This window comes from Penicillium rubens (genome assembly GCF_028828025.1).
Source record: "Penicillium rubens strain IBT 27055 chromosome Unknown utg000002l_segment0_segment0, whole genome shotgun sequence".
Lineage (NCBI taxonomy): Eukaryota > Fungi > Ascomycota > Eurotiomycetes > Eurotiales > Aspergillaceae > Penicillium > Penicillium rubens.
The window spans coordinates 4,868,044-4,886,215 of record NW_026890600.1 but is presented as its reverse complement, the minus strand read 5'-3'; the positions used below and the strand labels follow the sequence as shown (position 1 = coordinate 4,886,215).

At 50.0% G+C, this 18,172-nt stretch overlaps 8 protein-coding genes across 8 annotated transcripts; 5 read left to right on the top strand and 3 right to left on the bottom strand.

The window, feature by feature from the left end:
- Positions 1 to 353: 353 nt before the first annotated feature.
- Positions 354 to 2,188, top strand: N7525_004338 (acyl--CoA ligase; the record flags this gene model as incomplete). Its single annotated transcript, XM_002565881.1, has 3 exons — positions 354 to 453; positions 546 to 1,181; positions 1,236 to 2,188. 3 exons carry the CDS (start codon positions 354 to 356, stop codon positions 2,186 to 2,188), a joined length of 1,689 nt encoding a protein of 562 aa, XP_002565927.1.
- A 187-nt stretch (positions 2,189 to 2,375) lies between these two features.
- Positions 2,376 to 3,364, bottom strand: N7525_004337 (uncharacterized protein; the record flags this gene model as incomplete). The annotated part of the gene is made up of 2 exons (XM_002565882.1): positions 2,376 to 2,944; positions 3,115 to 3,364. The coding sequence occupies 2 exons, from the start codon at positions 3,362 to 3,364 to the stop codon at positions 2,376 to 2,378; spliced, it is 819 nt and encodes a 272-aa protein (XP_002565928.1).
- Positions 3,365 to 3,761: 397 nt separating this feature from the next.
- N7525_004336 (glycoside hydrolase family 28 protein) lies at positions 3,762 to 4,982 on the bottom strand (the record flags this gene model as incomplete). Its single annotated transcript, XM_002565883.1, has 3 exons — positions 3,762 to 4,220; positions 4,276 to 4,695; positions 4,752 to 4,982. 3 exons carry the CDS (start codon positions 4,980 to 4,982, stop codon positions 3,762 to 3,764), a joined length of 1,110 nt encoding a protein of 369 aa, XP_002565929.1.
- A 2,489-nt stretch (positions 4,983 to 7,471) lies between these two features.
- Positions 7,472 to 8,923, top strand: N7525_004335 (uncharacterized protein; the record flags this gene model as incomplete). The annotated part of the gene is made up of 1 exon (XM_002565884.1): positions 7,472 to 8,923. The coding sequence occupies one exon, from the start codon at positions 7,472 to 7,474 to the stop codon at positions 8,921 to 8,923; it is 1,452 nt and encodes a 483-aa protein (XP_002565930.1).
- Positions 8,924 to 9,703: 780 nt separating this feature from the next.
- Positions 9,704 to 11,469, top strand: N7525_004334 (uncharacterized protein; the record flags this gene model as incomplete). The annotated part of the gene is made up of 4 exons (XM_002565885.1): positions 9,704 to 10,002; positions 10,069 to 10,498; positions 10,554 to 10,690; positions 10,743 to 11,469. 4 exons carry the CDS (start codon positions 9,704 to 9,706, stop codon positions 11,467 to 11,469), a joined length of 1,593 nt encoding a protein of 530 aa, XP_002565931.1.
- Positions 11,470 to 11,700: 231 nt separating this feature from the next.
- Positions 11,701 to 12,873, top strand: N7525_004333 (putative NAD binding Rossmann fold oxidoreductase; the record flags this gene model as incomplete). The annotated part of the gene is made up of 2 exons (XM_002565886.2): positions 11,701 to 12,027; positions 12,133 to 12,873. The coding sequence occupies 2 exons, from the start codon at positions 11,701 to 11,703 to the stop codon at positions 12,871 to 12,873; spliced, it is 1,068 nt and encodes a 355-aa protein (XP_002565932.2).
- Positions 12,874 to 13,555: 682 nt separating this feature from the next.
- N7525_004332 (inositol oxygenase) lies at positions 13,556 to 14,585 on the bottom strand (the record flags this gene model as incomplete). Its single annotated transcript, XM_002565887.1, has 2 exons — positions 13,556 to 13,612; positions 13,671 to 14,585. 2 exons carry the CDS (start codon positions 14,583 to 14,585, stop codon positions 13,556 to 13,558), a joined length of 972 nt encoding a protein of 323 aa, XP_002565933.1.
- A 797-nt stretch (positions 14,586 to 15,382) lies between these two features.
- N7525_004331 (putative glycerol dehydrogenase) lies at positions 15,383 to 16,443 on the top strand (the record flags this gene model as incomplete). The annotated part of the gene is made up of 3 exons (XM_002565888.2): positions 15,383 to 15,743; positions 15,800 to 16,180; positions 16,244 to 16,443. The coding sequence occupies 3 exons, from the start codon at positions 15,383 to 15,385 to the stop codon at positions 16,441 to 16,443; spliced, it is 942 nt and encodes a 313-aa protein (XP_002565934.1).
- Between the last annotated feature and the right edge of the window lie 1,729 nt (positions 16,444 to 18,172).

The window sequence follows — 18,172 nt, the reverse complement described above, 5'->3', positions numbered from 1 at the left end:
ATGCGGAGGTCGTTGAATTGCCGAGATCTTCGAGTGCCGATCTCAACGTCAATTCGGTATCCTGCATGAACCCCAACAAAGCAGATAAGTACTCGGACTATGTAGTGAGCAGTATAAGCTTTGATCGTTCAATTTAATGCCGAAAAGCCCAAGAACAAGCAGTTTGAAATCGGCTCTATTGCTCGGCGGTATTGGGCCGAGGCAAGCCGCCAGCCGAGAATGCCGAGAATGCGGAGAAAGCCCCATCTCTTTAAAGTACTTGGTTGCTCGTGTGTTTCCTTTCGTCTTTCGTATGTCCCTTTGAGCCTCTATTCACATTCGCATTACCGGCTCCATAGCTTTGTTTCGCCGCAATGCCCGTATCCTCTAACTACCCCCTGGTCGACATCCCAGAAGTGGATCTTTGGACCTTTCTATTTGAGCGCAAGGACAGAGCTTACCCAGATGACAAGAGTGAGTGATATCCAATGAGAAACCCCTAGTGCTACGCTATTAAATACGGCATTGTATTTCTCTTAGTTTTCTCAACACTGACACCCCACCAGTTATCTACCAAGATGCCGATACCCAACGTCATTACACATACAAATCGCTACGTGATGCCTCGCTAGATTTCGGCAAGGGCCTCAAAGCCCTGTATGAGTGGCGCAAGGGCGATGTACTGGCCCTCTTCACGCCAAACAGCATCGATACACCCGTGGTGATGTGGGGCACACTTTGGGCCGGCGGAACCATCTCGCCTGCAAACCCGGGTTACACGGTTGACGAGCTGGCCTTCCAGCTCAAGAACTCCCATGCCAAGGGCCTTGTAACGCAAGCCTCGGTGCTGCCCGTTGCGCGGGAAGCGGCGAAGAAAGTTGGCATGCCTGAAGACCGCATTATCCTGATTGGGGACCAGCGTGATCCCGATGCGCGCGTCAAGCATTTCACCTCTGTGCGCAATATCTCTGGTGCTACCCGCTACCGCAAGCAGAAGATCACTCCTGCGAAGGATGTGGCTTTTTTGGTTTATTCTTCTGGGACCACGGGTGTGCCTAAGGGTGTCATGATATCGCATCGGAACATCGTTGCCAATATCAGGCAGCAGTTCATTGCTGAGGGTGAAATGTTAAGCTGGAATGGTGGTCCTGATGGAAAGGGTGATCGGGTCCTGGCATTTTTGCCGTTCTATCATATCTATGGTATGGATTTCAATTGCGCAGGTGCTCGAACAATATTCTAACTAGAGCCTTTAGGATTGACTTGCTTAATTACCCAGGCTTTATACAAGGGTTATCACTTGATTGTCATGTCCAAATTCGACATTGAAAAGTGGTGCGCCCACGTGCAGAACTATCGCTGCTCGTTTAGTTATATCGTCCCTCCCGTGGTGCTATTGTTAGGCAAGCACCCGGTGGTCGACAAATATGACCTTTCAAGTCTGCGCATGATGAACTCAGGCGCTGCACCACTCACTCAAGAGCTGGTAGAAGCAGTCTACTCCCGCATCAAGGTTGGCATTAAGCAGGGCTACGGACTCAGCGAGACCAGCCCGACTACACACTCCCAACGGTGGGAGGACTGGCGCGAAGCCATGGGTTCCGTCGGCCGCTTGATGCCTAATATGCAAGCCAAGTACATGACTATGCCTGAGGATGGGTCCGAGCCTAAGGAGGTTGGCGAGGGCGAGGTTGGCGAATTGTACCTGAAAGGACCTAACGTTTTCCTGGGCTATCACGAGAACCCAGAGGCTACCAAGGGCTGCCTGTCTGAGGATGGGTGGTTCCAGACTGGTGACGTTGGATACCAGGACGCCAAGGGTAATTTCTACATTACCGATCGTGTCAAGGAACTTATCAAGTATAAGGGCTTCCAGGTGCCTCCTGCTGAGTTGGAAGGGTATCTGGTTGACAACGATGCTATTGATGATGTTGCTGTCATTGGTATTGAGAGTGAGACACACGGTTCCGAGGTTCCTATGGCTTGTGTGGTTCGCAGCGCGAAGAGCAAGTCTTCCGGAACAAGCGAGAAGGATGAAGCAGCAAGGATTATCAAATGGCTGGATAGCAAGGTCGCAAGCCACAAGCGTCTGCGCGGTGGCGTCCACTTTGTGGATGAGATCCCCAAGAATCCCAGTGGGAAGATCCTACGTCGGATTCTGAAGCAGAAGTTCAAGGGGGCGGCCGAGGCACCAAAAGCCAAGCTGTAAATGAGAACTTTTAGATATGCACGCTATATACACTTAAGACCTGTCCATGTTGATATTGATATTGATATTCATGTTTTGTTTTCATTTCTGAAAGATGTAAGATCCGGAAAGTATCCTGTATCTATATCCAACCCCAAGCTCTTTCAGTAAATAAACCTAGTGGTCTAAGCCCGAACACCACCACCCTCTAAGGAAAGAACCTCTGAACCATACCCTCAACATCCTCACCAACAACGGCATCAACCTTCTCCCTCGCGATCCTCTCAACAGCCGCCTCAACCCCCTCCTCCCCATTAACAAGATCAATCCACCCCTCCGTATCAGCCCTACCAAGTAACATATCCGCCACAATCGCCACATCCTCCCGAGTAACACTCCCCCGACCCTTAGGCGTGATCCCCAGCTCGACCTTCCTCGTCGCAGGCTGGTCAGTCAGAAGCCCAGGGCGCAGATTAATAGCCTGGAAAGACCGCGTCGGTCCAGACTCCCGCTTCCGCTGCGCAGCAAGTGCTGTCATGTACTCATCGGCTTCTTGCTTGGCTTGAGCGTACGTCGGCAGCACCTCCGTGTTCGTCTTCACTATCCCCGCCCATTGGTCGTCGGGCATCCAGCTTGGCTGCTTGCGTCGACTGCCTAGGTATGACACCATGAGGAATTTGCTTACGCCTGGTGATGCGAAGGATGCTGTCATGAAGTGTTTCGCTGCTTCTTGGTCGATTGCGATTGTGCGTGCTGGTCCGCCTTTGCCGCCCGCGCCTGTGTTTGCGTGTTAGTTTGGAGGAATTGTGGATTGGGGTTTGGATGGATTATAGAGCTCTATGTGGTTATTTTTTTTTCCCCTTTCGACTCATGTGCGCATTCCAATTTGTGTGTTGGGATAGTACAATGATTTTAAGTAGGTGCGGGGTGAGTGAGGGGTGCCATACCAGCCGACCAGACGACATAGTCTGGCGTAACCGTGTCGATGATTTTTTGAGCGTCTGAGGCACTCTTCACGTCCTCTAAACTCGAGAGTAGCACATTGAGAGTGCCCTTAAGGCCTTTGCCCAGAGCTAGAATCTCGTTTTCGTGCGTGGGGTTGCGGATGACGCTGGTTACGCTCCAGCCCCGGTTGAGGAGCAGCGGAGTAAGGTGGAGGGCAACTTTGCCGTGACCGCCGAGTAGAAGGACATGCATTTTTGGATACGATTGTGACTTGTGTTTGTACGAGAGAAGGTGTTGGAGGGTTGGTTTTAATGTGATCGAGGAAGCGAATTCATTGCGTCATCGAACGGTGAGCTTGGCGTTGATTTCAATGTTGTAGATATGAATTGATATATAAATTGAATCCACGAGTCAATTGTGCTAATGTAAGGTGTATTTTAAGCTAATATTAGGTAGTTGAATACCATTCAATTTAATCCATCCATAGATGGCTATATAAGTACAATGACGTCCAAGAAAAACAATGAACTACCGGCATATTTAACCTCATCATCCCCTAGTTCATCCAGCCAAATTTGCCGTTAAGATAGCCCAGTCTCTGCCTGACGATACCATGCTGTTTAGTGATCACTATTTGATCCCCAGCAATCTAGCAAGAAGCGACAGAAGGCACGTTCTTGCACTTGCTGCTAGCCTTACCGCCAGAGATATCGTTTCCAGACCAGGTCCAGTCAGAGCAGCTACCGTCGCCGCAGAGAATGAAGACGGGAGTAGCCTTGCTCTCAACACTGCCGGTAACCTTCTCGACAGTCAGACCGGTAATGGGGACACCGGTGGTGGGAGTTCCGGTAGGGCTACCGTTCTCGTAATCCTGCTCGATGACGATACCGTACTTGGCGATGTTGGACAGCTCGATGTTGGAGAAGGTCACGTCAGAGACGTCACCGGTGGCCTTGTAGATGGTCTTAATGCGGACGCCGTTGTCAGAGTTGGTCACGGTGGAGTCGGAGATGGTCACGTTCTTCACGATGTTGTTGTCGCGCAAGCCAACGGATCCGATGGAGAGACCGTGGCCGCCGGAGCAGTAGCCGCCGGTGAACACAATGTTCTAATGGACAGCCGGGTTAGTTTGGTTGTGGTAGAAGTATTCTTTGACTGCTTACCTCGCCAGAGTTGACAGCCAGGCAGTCGTCCTGGTTCTTGATGTTGGCGTTGCTGATGGTGATGTAGGTACTCTCGCCAACGTCGAAGGCATCGGTGTTGTGGCCGCCCTTGGTATCACCGTCGGAGTTGTCGATGGTGATGTGGTCGAGGACCAGGTTGTCGGCCTGTACGCTGAAAGCCTGCACGGGTGTGTTCTTGACGTTCAGGCCGGTGATGGAAGAGTCCTTCAGCTTGTGGGCGTAGAAGAACTTGGGCTTGTCCTTGCCGCCGTTGGTTCCCTTGGTGTCCCACCATCTGGCTCCGTCACCGTTGATGAGATGACCCTTCTCGCCGGAGACTTCAATGTTCGAGCCTTCAACGCGGATGAGGGGACCCTTCCACTCCTTGTATCCGAAGGTAGTTTCACCCCGGAAGATGACCTATACAGCAGCTATTAAATCTTCGGTTCTTGCCGTTCTTATCAGGGAATATCTACCTTGGTGCCGTCCTGCAGCTTGGAAAGGTCGAGAGTCTCGCCGGCAGGGACCTTGATGTTGTCCAGCACAATGGTGGAACAGGCCTTCTTGCTGGCGCTGGCGCTGGCCGCCGAGGTAAAAGTACAGGTGGAGGATCCGCGCTCGACCAGCTCGGAAGCACGAGAAGGAGCTGGGGCAGCCGACACAGCGGCGGCGCCGAGGGCCAGCATGGAAAGGAAGGATGTACGCATATTGAAGTAAATATCCGGTCAACAGACAAGTACGGAGTAGAAAGAGAGTATGTTCCGGGCTAGCCGATTTGAGTGCAGAAGGAAATGAGGAAAGAAAGAATGGATGGGTTTGAATAAGCTATTCCATCGGGTTTGGCCTTGATATTTAAATGCTTGGCCTGCACGGTATCCTCCTTCTAGCCCCTGCGCTAGTATCTTTATGAAACGGGTCCATCGCCATCTACCATGTTGGCCCCTAATCTCACTCGGATCATTTGGGAAGTCATGGGGTCCAGGGGTGCATGGTAATTGTGAAGTGCTCTACTCCATTAGATTAATCCATTAGGGTTAACTACACCCGACTTGGCAAGTTCTCCGAAACATTTAGCTCCACCGAATCTAGACCCCAGTTGAAACGACCGTTATTGCTGGAATAATTAATTCTCGCTATATCTCCGGGTAAACGGAACGAGACAGAATGGTTGAATAATTGGTTACAGTCTGGGCGAACTGGTCATGATCCAATTAGGACACGGAATAGATATCTTCAGGACTATATTACGCCCATGGGAAGCCATGTGGAGCTCCGTCAAGCTTGTGTTTCACGCCAAGCATTTAATTTGACGAGTTTCTCGATTTGCCCCGTAGGGCTGGCTCAATGCTCCTGAAGGAGATGGAGTCCCAACATATTGTGGCGCTGAAACAATAGTCCCCCTCTTTCATTTATACGGTCTTTTGTTTGATTGGTGCCCTATTTAAATATGCACAAATGAGCCAAAAGTGCATTATAAATCAACTTAGGAGGCACAAATATACTCCGTATGTATCTGCCTAGTTCCTAGTTACCCCTGACCTGGGCGTGTAAGCATGCACCTTCTATTCAAGCACACCGGATCTTGGTTACAGATAGAAACGTCCTTTTTGTTGAGCGCGATGAGATGGCAATGCGATGGTCGAACTACTCCTTCCGAGCTAATTTAGTAGACTCGAAGAACCAGGTTGTCAAACAATATAGGCCACGCCCATAGTGGCTCGATCTGTTTTATCTAACTCAAGTTTGTGATGTATGTCAATGGATATTCTTTACCACTTGTACTATTTTCTTTCGATGTATTTCCTCTCCTGGACCAAGACTGGAATGGATTCCCACGCGGCAAACCTTTCCAACATGGTCTCTGAGATATCAGGCCAGGAACTGCATAGAAACTACAACCAATCACTTTCTGCTTATCGGGTATCGGTTATTTCACGACCAGTGGTCGCAATAGGCTCATCCTGTTCCCGAGCACATGCTCTGATCCAGAAATGTACAATTAAGAATGGTTGAGAAATGCTCAGACGAGAGTCGTAGGACCTTAACTGATACGAAGGGACGTTTTGGAAAGGACTGATGTACGAGTTTCAACGAGAACTAAGACTTCATGATGAATGGTATTGGAATGAATTGCAAATACAAAGAGGACCCCATCTTATCCCGACCGGGACAGGATCCTGGACACAGCAAACTCTCAATACTATGTCGAGAATTCTATGAGGTTCGGTTGAGGGAACTTCATCGGCTAGGGTGGCTGTCTCCATACACATAACAAATAGCAAAGAACTGGAGGAAAACCATTGTCTTAGGATCAGGGCTTGGGATAGTGACGGGGAAGGGATCATTGGATCATAACTCATCGAGAGGAAGGGGATCCGGTAAAGGTTTCTAGGCCTTGACTTCGGCTACCAGCTCTGGATAGTCCGCAATCAGGTCCTCGTACTGAGTGATTCGAGTGCGGAGACTCCGTACTTCATTGATTAACAACCGATTGGCAAAAGCAACCGAATTGACGACTGACATGACATTCGTGATTCGAGCCCTGGCCTTATTATAGCCTTAGGAACAGGGCCAACCGATCCACGCCAAGACGGGAATAGCCGCATACCCGAACTATAAGGCACTCAAAGCCTCCCGAGGTCTTCTTACTCCTTCCTTCCCTCACCTTCATCCATATCTGGCCGTATATCATCGATCAAAATGCAGACGGCCGGTCAAGTTCTTGGTCAGTCTTTTTTGATGCCTCTTTTGATGCCTCTTTTGATATTCTGACTAGCACAGCCTGAAAAACCCGATTGTCGAGGTTGGCCTCCAATGTATGAAATGCGAATAGCATATGTGATAGAAACCTGTATGCTTAGAGAATAGGACATTAATTCTTGCCAAGTTCAAATTTAGGGGAAGGCGTTCTTGTATCTTGTACCTCTTCATCCCTAAATCGTGCTCGTCACGATGATGTGTTCAGCTGTCAAGATCCTGTCGCTGCCTGAATGGTCAGCCTAGTAATGCTAAGGTTGTTTGCCTGTTGATAGTGTAGCTGTAGATAGCTCTCTCTCTCTCCCTCAGTTCCCTCGTCAGCTGGCAATACTGATCGTCTTGACTGCGCTTTCTCTTGCTCTTGTGCTCTCCTCGCCGATATCTATCTTCACCCTTTCTGTCAGGTCGTAGCGTCGGCCCATCTCAGAATTTCTGCAAGATGCCTGCCAGTCGCCATCATTCTTTTACTTTGGTTGTATTTTGTGGCGGTATCCTTGACGCTTCTCTGGCCACTGATTTTGTCATGGTCTCAAAAAAGTTCATGGCTGATGGACTCGACCCTACCTGTCTATCCGGCACACATCTCCGCCTCATCACCGATACGACAGGTCCCTTCTTATTTGGCCGTGATGACCTGGGGCCGCGGTCCCAGATCTACGATAGCTCCGAGGCTGCAAATCCGTTTTACCACATCGCCGGGCCAGGCGGTTTGAAGCGCGAGATACTCAACTGGGTCCGCAATGTCTCTACTCGCGTGGCCACTGGCGACCGAGTCATCATCATTTTCATGGCGCATGGCCTCGACGGATCGCGTATTATTCTCAAGTCTCAGATCGGCACCGAGTATCTTACTCGAGCGGAAGTCACCACGGCACTCGCGACCTTGCCCCAGGGCATTCGGGTTCTCCTTGTTAATGAGGCTTGCTACTCTGGGTCATGGGCAACGATCGCTGCAGATACTGGCTCTGGCCGTGACGTTGTGGTCGAGACTGCCGCATCAATTGGGGAACAATCGTATAACTACCGCTCCGCATCCGGCAGATACCGCTGCTCCTTGTTCGCAGCAGCGTTCATCGAAGAGCTGACAACCCATCCCGAGGGCCGCATTGACCGGCACTACACCAGGATAAGGGAAGAGATGAGACACGTCTCACCCAACCAGGACAGCTGCACCCCTTTATTGGTCCCATCCAGCAGAAGTCTGTGGTCTCACAACATATCCCACTTCGTCCTGACTCCAAATATCGCAACCGCTATCGCGAACCTACCATCGGACGAGAGCCGCCATCAATTGCTTCTCCAATCGCGCTCCCGGGCGCGGACATTCTGGGCCAGACACCGATCTATTCGATCCCCAGGGCAGGGGCATGCCAACGACGCATCAGAGGGTTCCGATATGGAGCTTGGGCTTATCTATAGCTACCTCGATGAACTTGGCAGCGCAGCAGCAGGCCAAAATCGCTGCACACTAGCGACTGCGTGTCATCTTGTTATCGATGGCCGTGTCGGAGAGGAGATGAAACACCGCATTGTCAACACCATTGCGTGGCAGGATACCCAAATGTTACGGGTCTGTGAACTGGTATCCCTTCTCGTTGATGAAGCGCTGATATCACCGCCACTTGATCAAAGGGCTTGCAGTGAGTTGGCCAAGAAGGACTACGAAGCTAGGGAGGGGTTGGCATCAAGGGTCCATAATATCCCCGGGGTTAAAGAGATGGCGATCCCGCCGTTCCATGACGATCGTTACATCGATATCGTCTTTGACGATGCCTATGGAATGTTGGTCGATGCCGTCTATTGTGAGCAGGTCTTGAACCCCATGGCCTTCGACATAGGTAAAATCGAGGCCACTATTGCTGCCTTCCTTCAACGATCCCCAGCCGTCTGACCGGCCTGGATTTGACATGGACCTATCGTCAGATAGCTTACTTTCTATTGCGAATCAAAAGATTTGTTCTCTATAGTTACAGACTTGGCCTAAGTTTACGGGGACTTTGGCCTTCGTACGAAGCTCTACAGTGATGCTCGTTGTTATCTCGTTGCTTGATTTCTCATCGCACGCGTGACTCACCTATGTATTGCCTTCTTCCTTGATCAATCCTTGTTGTACCTATGATATCATCGTAAATCACCACAATTTGATCGCAACTGTAACAAAATCGTGTATTCTTGATTGCTGAGCGTCATTAAAGCTCCCATCCCATAAGGGGATCCCGTATCACGTGACCGTTTTCTTCTATTATTCTTCTACTAATGGCTGCAGAAAATCACTTTAATTTCTGGTAGTTCATTTGAATAAGTCCAATAATGGTCCCCAGAAAATAAAGGTAAGATGGTGAGGGCCTCAAATTTTAATATTAGCTTTCTCATGGTAGATAAACGAGAGAAACGCAATGCGACGGGATTGTTAAAGCCTCCAAAATCCCAAACACATCTAAATTCGAGCAATGGTAGAACTATTGGTATCTATCCAGAAAATACATATGTATCTACACTACATAGGTAGGTATGCAGTTACGGTATGCTGTAAACAAGTAAAGCGTGGCCCCATATGCTGCTGGAAATTGGAATTGCCGAGGTCGGGCTTCTCCGCGCCTACTCCCCCATCCCCGGACTTTCATCTGGTCTTGCTCTCATGCTCTAATTTGGCATCAACAACAACCCAATCATGTCTGCGGACAACCCTCCAGTTGGGGATGCGCTGGGCCTTCCGCCGCCCGCCTTGCGCGATGTCCTCCGCGTTTGTCTCAGCGCGAAAGAATACCGATTCCTACACGAATCAGTGATCAAACGCGCCCCTGCCGTCCAAAACAAGTTCCCATCGCCATCTCGCTACGATGTAATCGCCCGTCCGAAGAATCGACACAGTGAAGCCGCTATTCGTTCATCCCTGCGAGTCTTTGTTGGCTCCGGAATCGCGTTGAAGTTGGCGGATCTGTTGATTAGTCGGTTCCAAGGCGCTCCACAGTAAGATCAATTTAATCTACGAAAAGAGTCGTCAGGAATATCCGCTAATGCTGGCTCTATCAACAGGAAAAAGACCCAAACTTCCCTCCTCCGGTCTCCCAAATTCCGTCTCTCTATTTCCCTATCCCTCCTCCTTTTCATCCATCGCCTCCTCTACCGCTTCCTCATCCGACTGCGAGCCAACCTTCGCACCGACGATGCAAAACCATTCAGAGAGCGCAACCCGCAGATTTCGCGCGTTTTGACCTCGCGCTTTGCACCAGCGATCGGCGCAAGTCTGGCGGGATTCGCCCTGGGCATCTGCCCGCAGGACCAACTCCGACTGACTGCGGCGATTTACACAGGCACCAGGAGCTTGGAGTTCTTGTTTAATGTCCTAGACTCAAAAGGCTGGTTGGATAAGCGCCCGTGGTGGTTCGGCAGCTGGCTGTTGATGCCCGTCTCATTTGCGCAGCTCTTCCATGCCTTTGTGTTTGATCGCGAGACTACGCCTAATGTTCGTGGTCGCGAATCTTTTTGGTTGAACTACGGTCGCTAATTTGATGCTACAGTGGTTTGGAAATGTCATTCTCAAGCTCTCGCCCAGCTATATCCAAGGCCGACCGGAGTCGCTCCCGGTCAACGTCGCCTGGCCCGAGAAGGAAGAGATTGTGAACTCTCTTGCCTCCATTGCTGATCTCCGCTGGCCGTATGTTTGAACCTGAGTGTTTAAGAGTATAGCGGTCGCTAATATGACATAGGGCATTCGTTTCTCCAATTCTACATCCAGGCGACCCCAACACCTTACCGTCTTCAGTGGCTTCTATCTCCCCAATTACTGGACCAGCACACCCTGCAATCTCAAGTCTGTCATGCGCCCTCTTGCACTCAAACCTCCCAAACTGTAGCACGGCATTCTTGCATCACATACTTCTCTCAGTGCCGCCACTTGCGCGGTTCCTCACGACCGTCACTTTGGCGATTTCAATCCCCAAGTTTAAGAGCATTCTGCTCCATCCTATGTCATCAGTGAACAGCATCTCGAAGCGCATTATCACCATGACTGCAGTTCTCTCCGCCGCTATTGGCTCAGCCTGGGGTAGTGTCTGTTTCCTGAACAACAACTTGCCTCGAACAACGCTTCCTACCAAGCGGTTCTTCCTCAGTGGAGCACTGGGCGGTCTGCCATTTTTGTTCCTGGGCAACAGCCGCAGCACATTCCTTTGGTTCTTCCGGGCCGCTGTTGATTCAGCGTACAAGACCGGGGTCAAGCGTGGACTATGGAAGGGCCGAAAGGGCGGTGAGTTGCTGCTGTTTGTTCTATCCTGGGCGCTTATGGGGTCGATCCTTGAAGGGAATCCTGAGGCCGTGCGGGGTGCTGGACTGCGTAAAGCTCTTGCTTGGTTGAGAGGTGATGGATTTGGGGATCCAGTGGATATTGCGAAACGCAAACTGCGACGGGAATCGAAGAAACCCGACGGAATTTGAATTAACCAGATGATAGTCTGATATGATATTTTAGGAGACTTCCAAGGTTGTCGGTGTGGAATTCACTTTCCGGCCCCACGTTTGCGGAGATGATCTTCGGAGACTGGCCTCCGCATTTACTCCGCATTTCCTTTCGTATAACTTGGAGCTCCCAGCAGCAATTCCCCCTTTAAATTAGCAATTGAGTTTTAATTTTCGTTGTTATCCTTATATACATTATTTCTTTTCACAATGTCTGCCCAAAAATTGAAGATTGGTTGTGCTGGTCTAGGCCGTATGGGCAAGCGCCATGCCCTGAACTTCCTGCAGCGTACTCCCCGAGCTGAACTTGTGGCTGCCAGCTCGCCCGATCCCGCCGAGCTCGAATGGGCCAAGATTCACCTCGAACCCTTTGGCGTGACCCTGTATCAGAACTACGATGACATGCTCAAGCATGAAGGTCTGGTTGCCGTTGTGGTTGCATCGGCAACTATAGTGCATGCCGAGCAAGCAATCAAGGCAATTGAAGCTGGCAAGCACACTCTTTGCGAGAAGCCTCTCTCTACTAGCCCTGAAGTGGTAAGTTGGTCGTATTTTGAATCTACAACCCCAATTCAGTCTAGTCCGCCAAATACGAAGAACCAAACATTGAAACCATGAACTGACATTCCACCTCTCATACAGTCCCAAAAAGTCGTTGACGCAGCAAAGAAGAACCCACACCTTAAAGTGATGTGCGGTTTCTCCCGCCGCTTCGACAGCTCCTACCGAGACGCCTACAAGAAGATGCAATCAGGAGCAATCGGCACTGCATCCGTCCTCCGCAGTCAAACCTGCGACAAGCTCGACCCCAGCGGCTTCTTCGTCGCGTACGCAGAGTTCTCCGGCGGCATCTTCGTCGACTGCTCCATCCACGACATCGACCTGACCCTCTGGTTCTTCGGCGACGGATGTAAAGTGAAGTCCGTTTCGGCAGTAGGCATCACAGCCGTCGAGCCCGATCTGCGCAAGCACAACGACCGCGACAACGCCGTCGGCCTGGTCGAGTTCTACGACGGCCGCATGGCCCACTTCTATGCTTCCCGCATGATGGCCGCTGGTCAGGAGGACACCACTGAGATTATTGGCACCAAGGGCAAGCTGGCTGTTAACACCCAGCCTGCGTTGAACCACGTCAACATCTTTGACGAGTCCGGCATCAGAAGGGAGATCCCCCAGAACTACTACGATCGCTTTGAGTATGCGTTCGTTACCGAGGCTAATGAGTTCTCGGCTGCTTGTCTTGATAACACGGCGCTGCCTATTGATCTTGAGAACGCTGTTAAGGCTGTTCGGATTGGTGCTGCGCTGCAGGAGTCGTTGATTACCGGGAAGAAGATCTTCTTTGACGAGGCTGGGAACCGGTCCGAGTTGGCTCGTTTGTAGATATGTGATTTGTCTTGTGTTTTAAAAATATACACCATATATACATGCATTGCTTTATAGATACGCTTTGAAGTTAAACTGGTTTATGACTTCCAATATGATGTAGTCTTGTCTGGTTTAAAGTAGACCTGACCCATCTAACTAAATATGGCGACGTCAAAAGGATATTGGTTGGGACTTCATCATACGCACGCATATAAGCGGCCTACCTTTCCAAGGTTACAAAGTAAACTGTTAGTGTTGGATCATCCCATCATCCATAGATGGATGCCCTATTTCTTAGCCAGACTGAGCGCTCGCTTGTTTCTTTTTTGCTGGTTGGTGGCCTTATAAAAGCTTCCCTTCATAGATCGAATAGAGAAGACTCCTCTTGATTCTCCCCAGTAGTCAGTTGTTGTGCAGCCTCAACAGTTAGTGACACTTTATACCATTCATAGTATTTATACCATTTAATTCAAATACTCTAGATGTCATTCAGGTACTTGGAAGGGCTAATAACTTTCGTCTATATCGATCTGATTTCTGGATTCGATTGCCTAGAACGGGTGGAAAGTATGATTTATAACGCTAATTGAAAGAGATGGCATATATCGTGCCTACTTCCATGGAGCTGGAAGGAAAACGGGGAATCATGAAAGAACTCGTATAGAATAAAGACGCATAAAGACCAAATCGCAGACATCTACCACTTCAGGACCTTGGTGGGGAAGTACTCATCGATGAGCTCCAGGTAGTAGGGCTAAAAATGAAACAAGTCAGCCTCGAGTTCATAAATCATCAGCGGAAGCAAAACATACCTTCAACTCCTCAACACTGGGAATTCCATCACTCTTGCTGTACAAGTCATAAGGATTGAAAGCCTTGACAGCACGCAACATTTCACGGTCGTGGTCATTCATCAACTCGTGGTATGCACCGGCGCTGTGCCAAGGGTAGAAAGAGTGGTAGCGGATCATAGCGAGCGCCTCATCAGGAAGGGTCGACTGCTCCTTAGCGAGGTGGTAGAGATATTCATCATGGCCCCAGGAGAGCATGACCTTATCGAGACCGCAGCCGGGGGTGTAGATACCGAACTTAGTATCGTAAATCTTGTGGCCGTAGTCTTCGTTATCGCGGAACGAGTCGCGGCCGTAGACGATCTTCTCGTCGAAGGCACAGCCAACGGGGAACGTGTCGCCGACAACGTCCCATTGGCCTTCGGCATCGAAGAAGAAGAGCAGCTTGCCGAGGTCGTGGATTAGACCGGTCAGCTGCATCCAGCGGGGCTTGCCGTCGCGGCGAATGGCCTCGGCAGATTGGAGAAGGTGCTCGATCTGGGAGAGGCTGGTGTCGGGGTCCGACTCGTCGATCAAGGTGTTGAGCTTCTCCATGGCTTCCCAGACGGTCATTTCGGCGCGCGTCTTGCTGTGGAAGTCGTGGCGGGCCTTCAGGTTGTAGGCGACGGTCTGCTTGGTGTGCTGTTCCTTGTAGAAGTTCTTGACGCGGTCGCTGGCGTCTTCGTACTGGCGGAAGTTGGTCTTGTCTTTCTCCTTGTCGAACTCGGACTGCTCGTACAGACCCTTCTCTTCGGCCTCTTTCTTCTCGGCCTCGCGCTTCTTCATGTCCTTGAGAACGTTGATCTCATCAATAGCGTCGGAGAGCTCTTCGAGCGCCTGGCCGTCCCGCTTCTTGAAGACTGGGGAGGCCTGTGGGGAGACAGCGACTGGTGCCATTTTGACTGTCTGGAAGAATGTATTGTTTGATTTTTATATATAAGATTGATGCTTAAGATTTGCCAAATGGGATTGCAATCAACAAATCAGTAAGGTCTGGGGTTGAAAGAGAGATAGATCTTCGGATGTCGAGCGTATATATAGGGTCAAGGCCTGGAAAATCTAGTATAGGGAATGTCGCGTGTAGATTTCCGATATCAGCGGTTGTGCGAGGATTTCCCCCATATTCATTTGCCTGGTTTTCCATGACATCGATTGTACTTCTTCGTGGGACGAAAAATTGAAACATCACGGATTCTGGCTTCCGCGCCGATGAAGATCTGGCTTGCTCTCCAAAAGGAGGACGATGATTGGCACATCCCACGACCCCAAGCCAACCAAGCGGAGTGGCTGTGATGTCAAGTGGGGGGGAGGGGGGAACCTCTTCGATCTGGAAGACGGTTTCCGCTGATTTGGTGGTTTATCTTTTGGACTTCTGATCTGATTTTGATCTGACGGTTATTGTGTGGTGATGTTCGATCCTTTTTGAGATGGAAATGGAGACGATTTACTCCCCAAGGGAATATTCCAGAAAACATCGACATCCCAGAAGACGATGAGGTGATTGATGGAAAAATGCTTCCTTGGCCCCTTGGAACGGAATAACCTTGGAACGATAGCCGCGTGGGGGTTTGTTATATTTGTTTATACTTAGTAAACCCCCCGCCTTTCTTCCCATTTCAACTTCGATCTGTTTACTTTCCTTATTCTTTCCTGTATATAATCTTCCTTGTCTCTTGATACCCTATAAATTCACAATGGCTGCCTGCGACACCCGTTTCAAGCTCAACACCGGCGCGGAGATCCCCGCACTTGGCTTGGGAACATGGCAATCCCAGCCTGGCGAGGTTGCGCGCGCTGTGTCCCACGCCATCAAGGTGGGCTACCGTCACATTGATGCCGCTCTTTGCTACGGCAATGAGAACGAAGTCGGCCAAGGTATCAAGGAGGCCATTGACGCCGGCATTGTCAAGCGCGAGGATCTCTTCGTGACCACAAAGCTGTGGTGCTCCTACCACGCCCGTGTTGAGGAGGGCCTCCAGCAGAGTCTGACAGACCTCGGACTCGACTATGTTGACCTATATCTGATGCACTGGCCTTTGGCAATGAACCCCAAGGGTGAGTTAGGTTTCTTCAGATATGCAGATTCGAGGTGCTGACCACTACCAACGCAGGCAACCACAACCTCTTCCCTAAGCTCGCCGATGGATCGCGGGACATTGTCCACAGCCACTCCCACGTTACTACATGGAAGAGTATGGAGAAGCTCGTTGGCACCGGCAAGGTCAAGGCCATCGGTGTGTCCAACTACAGCGTCAAGTTCCTCGAGGAACTCCTGCCCCAGGCCACTATTATCCCCGCTGCCAACCAGATCGAGAACCACCCCTTGCTCCCCCAGCAGGAGATTGTCGATTTCTGCAACAAGGCCGGCATCCACATCACCGCTTACAGCCCACTGGGCAGCACTGGTAGCCCGCTGTTCACTGCCGAGCCCATCGTGGCTGTCGCCAACAAGCGCGGAGTTACTCCGGCTACTGTTCTGCTTAGCTGGCACAGTAAGTACCATTCAAGGTCTGCACCGTACCCCGATTAAAGCATGCTAACAAATTGGTTTCTAGTCGCCCGTGGGTCTTCAGTCCTGGCCAAGTCCGTCACCCCTGCCCGCATCGAGGCCAACCGTGCCGACTTGATCCACTTGGATGCTGAGGATCTCGCTACCCTTCGCAAGTACAGCGATGACCTCCAGGCCGAGGGCAAGCTCCAGCGCTTTGTCTACCCTCCGTTCGGTGTCAACTTCGGCTTCCCTGATAAGCAGTAAGCTTTCTTCGTGCCTGAAAGAATGATCGATAGGCTTTCCTACATGTATAGAAAGGACCGGTGCCTTTTCGTTTTATGACATAGATACCAAAATGGAAGATTTATGATTTCATGAATAACACTGGATACTCGAACTATGGAGCGGCTATGCTTATATCACTTATTACTTGAAGTTCCCTGGCTCGTGGATATCTTTTTATCCCCCAAGCTGCCTAACCCCACTATATAGCTAAGTCCATCTGCCACTCCGTAGATTAGATCTAGCCCAGTAATGAAGCAAACTTTCATACTCCACAAATGGATTGATGAGACCTTTGGTGATCTCTTCCGAGGAAAGAGGGAATGGGGTTGCGTAACCAAGCTGCGCCTGGATCCTGCAATATCTTGCAGGGACGTCCTGAACAAGGTGTCATGAAATGATTCTTTGACTGCTGGCTCGGCTGGGGAAAGGTCCATGGCGAGGACCAACCGCTGCATTTTGGTCATTGTTGCTCTTGGGCCGCGATGCGCGAGGGGGAAGGGGCCATTTTGAACATCTCAAAACAAGAGGAAAAGAAAATACAAGAGACGATGGGACTATTTGCCGACCCACGCTAGTTTGGCTTTCTTATCAGACCAAATTTGGCCTGAGGGCAACTTCGATGAGAGGCTTAGTGAATCTTCAATGTGAAGAGCCACACAGCGGTAAGGAATGAAGCAGAGGAAGAAAAGACACAAAAGGACACTTGTGGCTTTGCAATTGCAGAATGGCTTTGGATAGGAACTGAGTGTGAAGTAGGAAAGAGAAAAAGAAGATGAAAGAATGAAAGACAAGAGACAAGTAAAGTGAGGAGTGAGAGACTGAGGAGCTGGAGATCAGAAGTGACAACAATAAAGACACTCCAATTTGAGACAGAGCTTGTGCTATGCTTGCTGCTATTGATATTATAACTGTTGCCTAACGTCGCAATGGCGAGCATACTCTGTTTTGCACCGGGTACCACGAATTTGGAAGTCACGATAGGGAAAAGCGGGAGCAACTTAGCTACACGTGTATTTGCCTTCTATGAAAGGTATGGATAATGTCTCACAGCCTGCTATAATGACTGAATGGACATATGTATTGGTGTTTTTCTCTGAATAATGAGATTAACATTTGAGGGCTTCGAAGTCACGTGTGACAACCACGAGGTGTATCATTTGGTCATTGAGAGATAATTCCAGGCAAGGTAAAGAGAAGAATATATCAATGTATCATGAATGAGACAGATTAGTCCGACCAAATGAGACACGCCTGGGCATAGTGTAAGACTACAGTAAGCGTTGAACTCCCTGTGGCACTGTGGTCTATGCTGGGGAAGGATGAGAGGATGAAATTGTGTCTGAACATGATACTGGAGATCTAGTCGCAATACTACAAACTGAAAAAACTTGCAAGACAGGCCTCGCTTGAGAGACATTACACATTTACATGTGCAAAAGAAGGCTTGAGTTGTGGGTGAGTCCCACCAATGTTTGAATGTTCAAATTCCAATGTTAATGATAGTGGCAGAAATATCTGTGCACACGGTATTCAACCCCGGGTGGTCTAGTTGGTAGATTGCTAGGAAACTATATTTGTCTGTTCCTGACACCTTCCAAGCCATCTATGCGGCGTTGAATCTCACCCACCGTAAATCGTCGTCGAGATGAACAGGCTAGGAATAACATCGAGTCATACCTGACGTTCAACGAAATTCAGACTTAGCGGC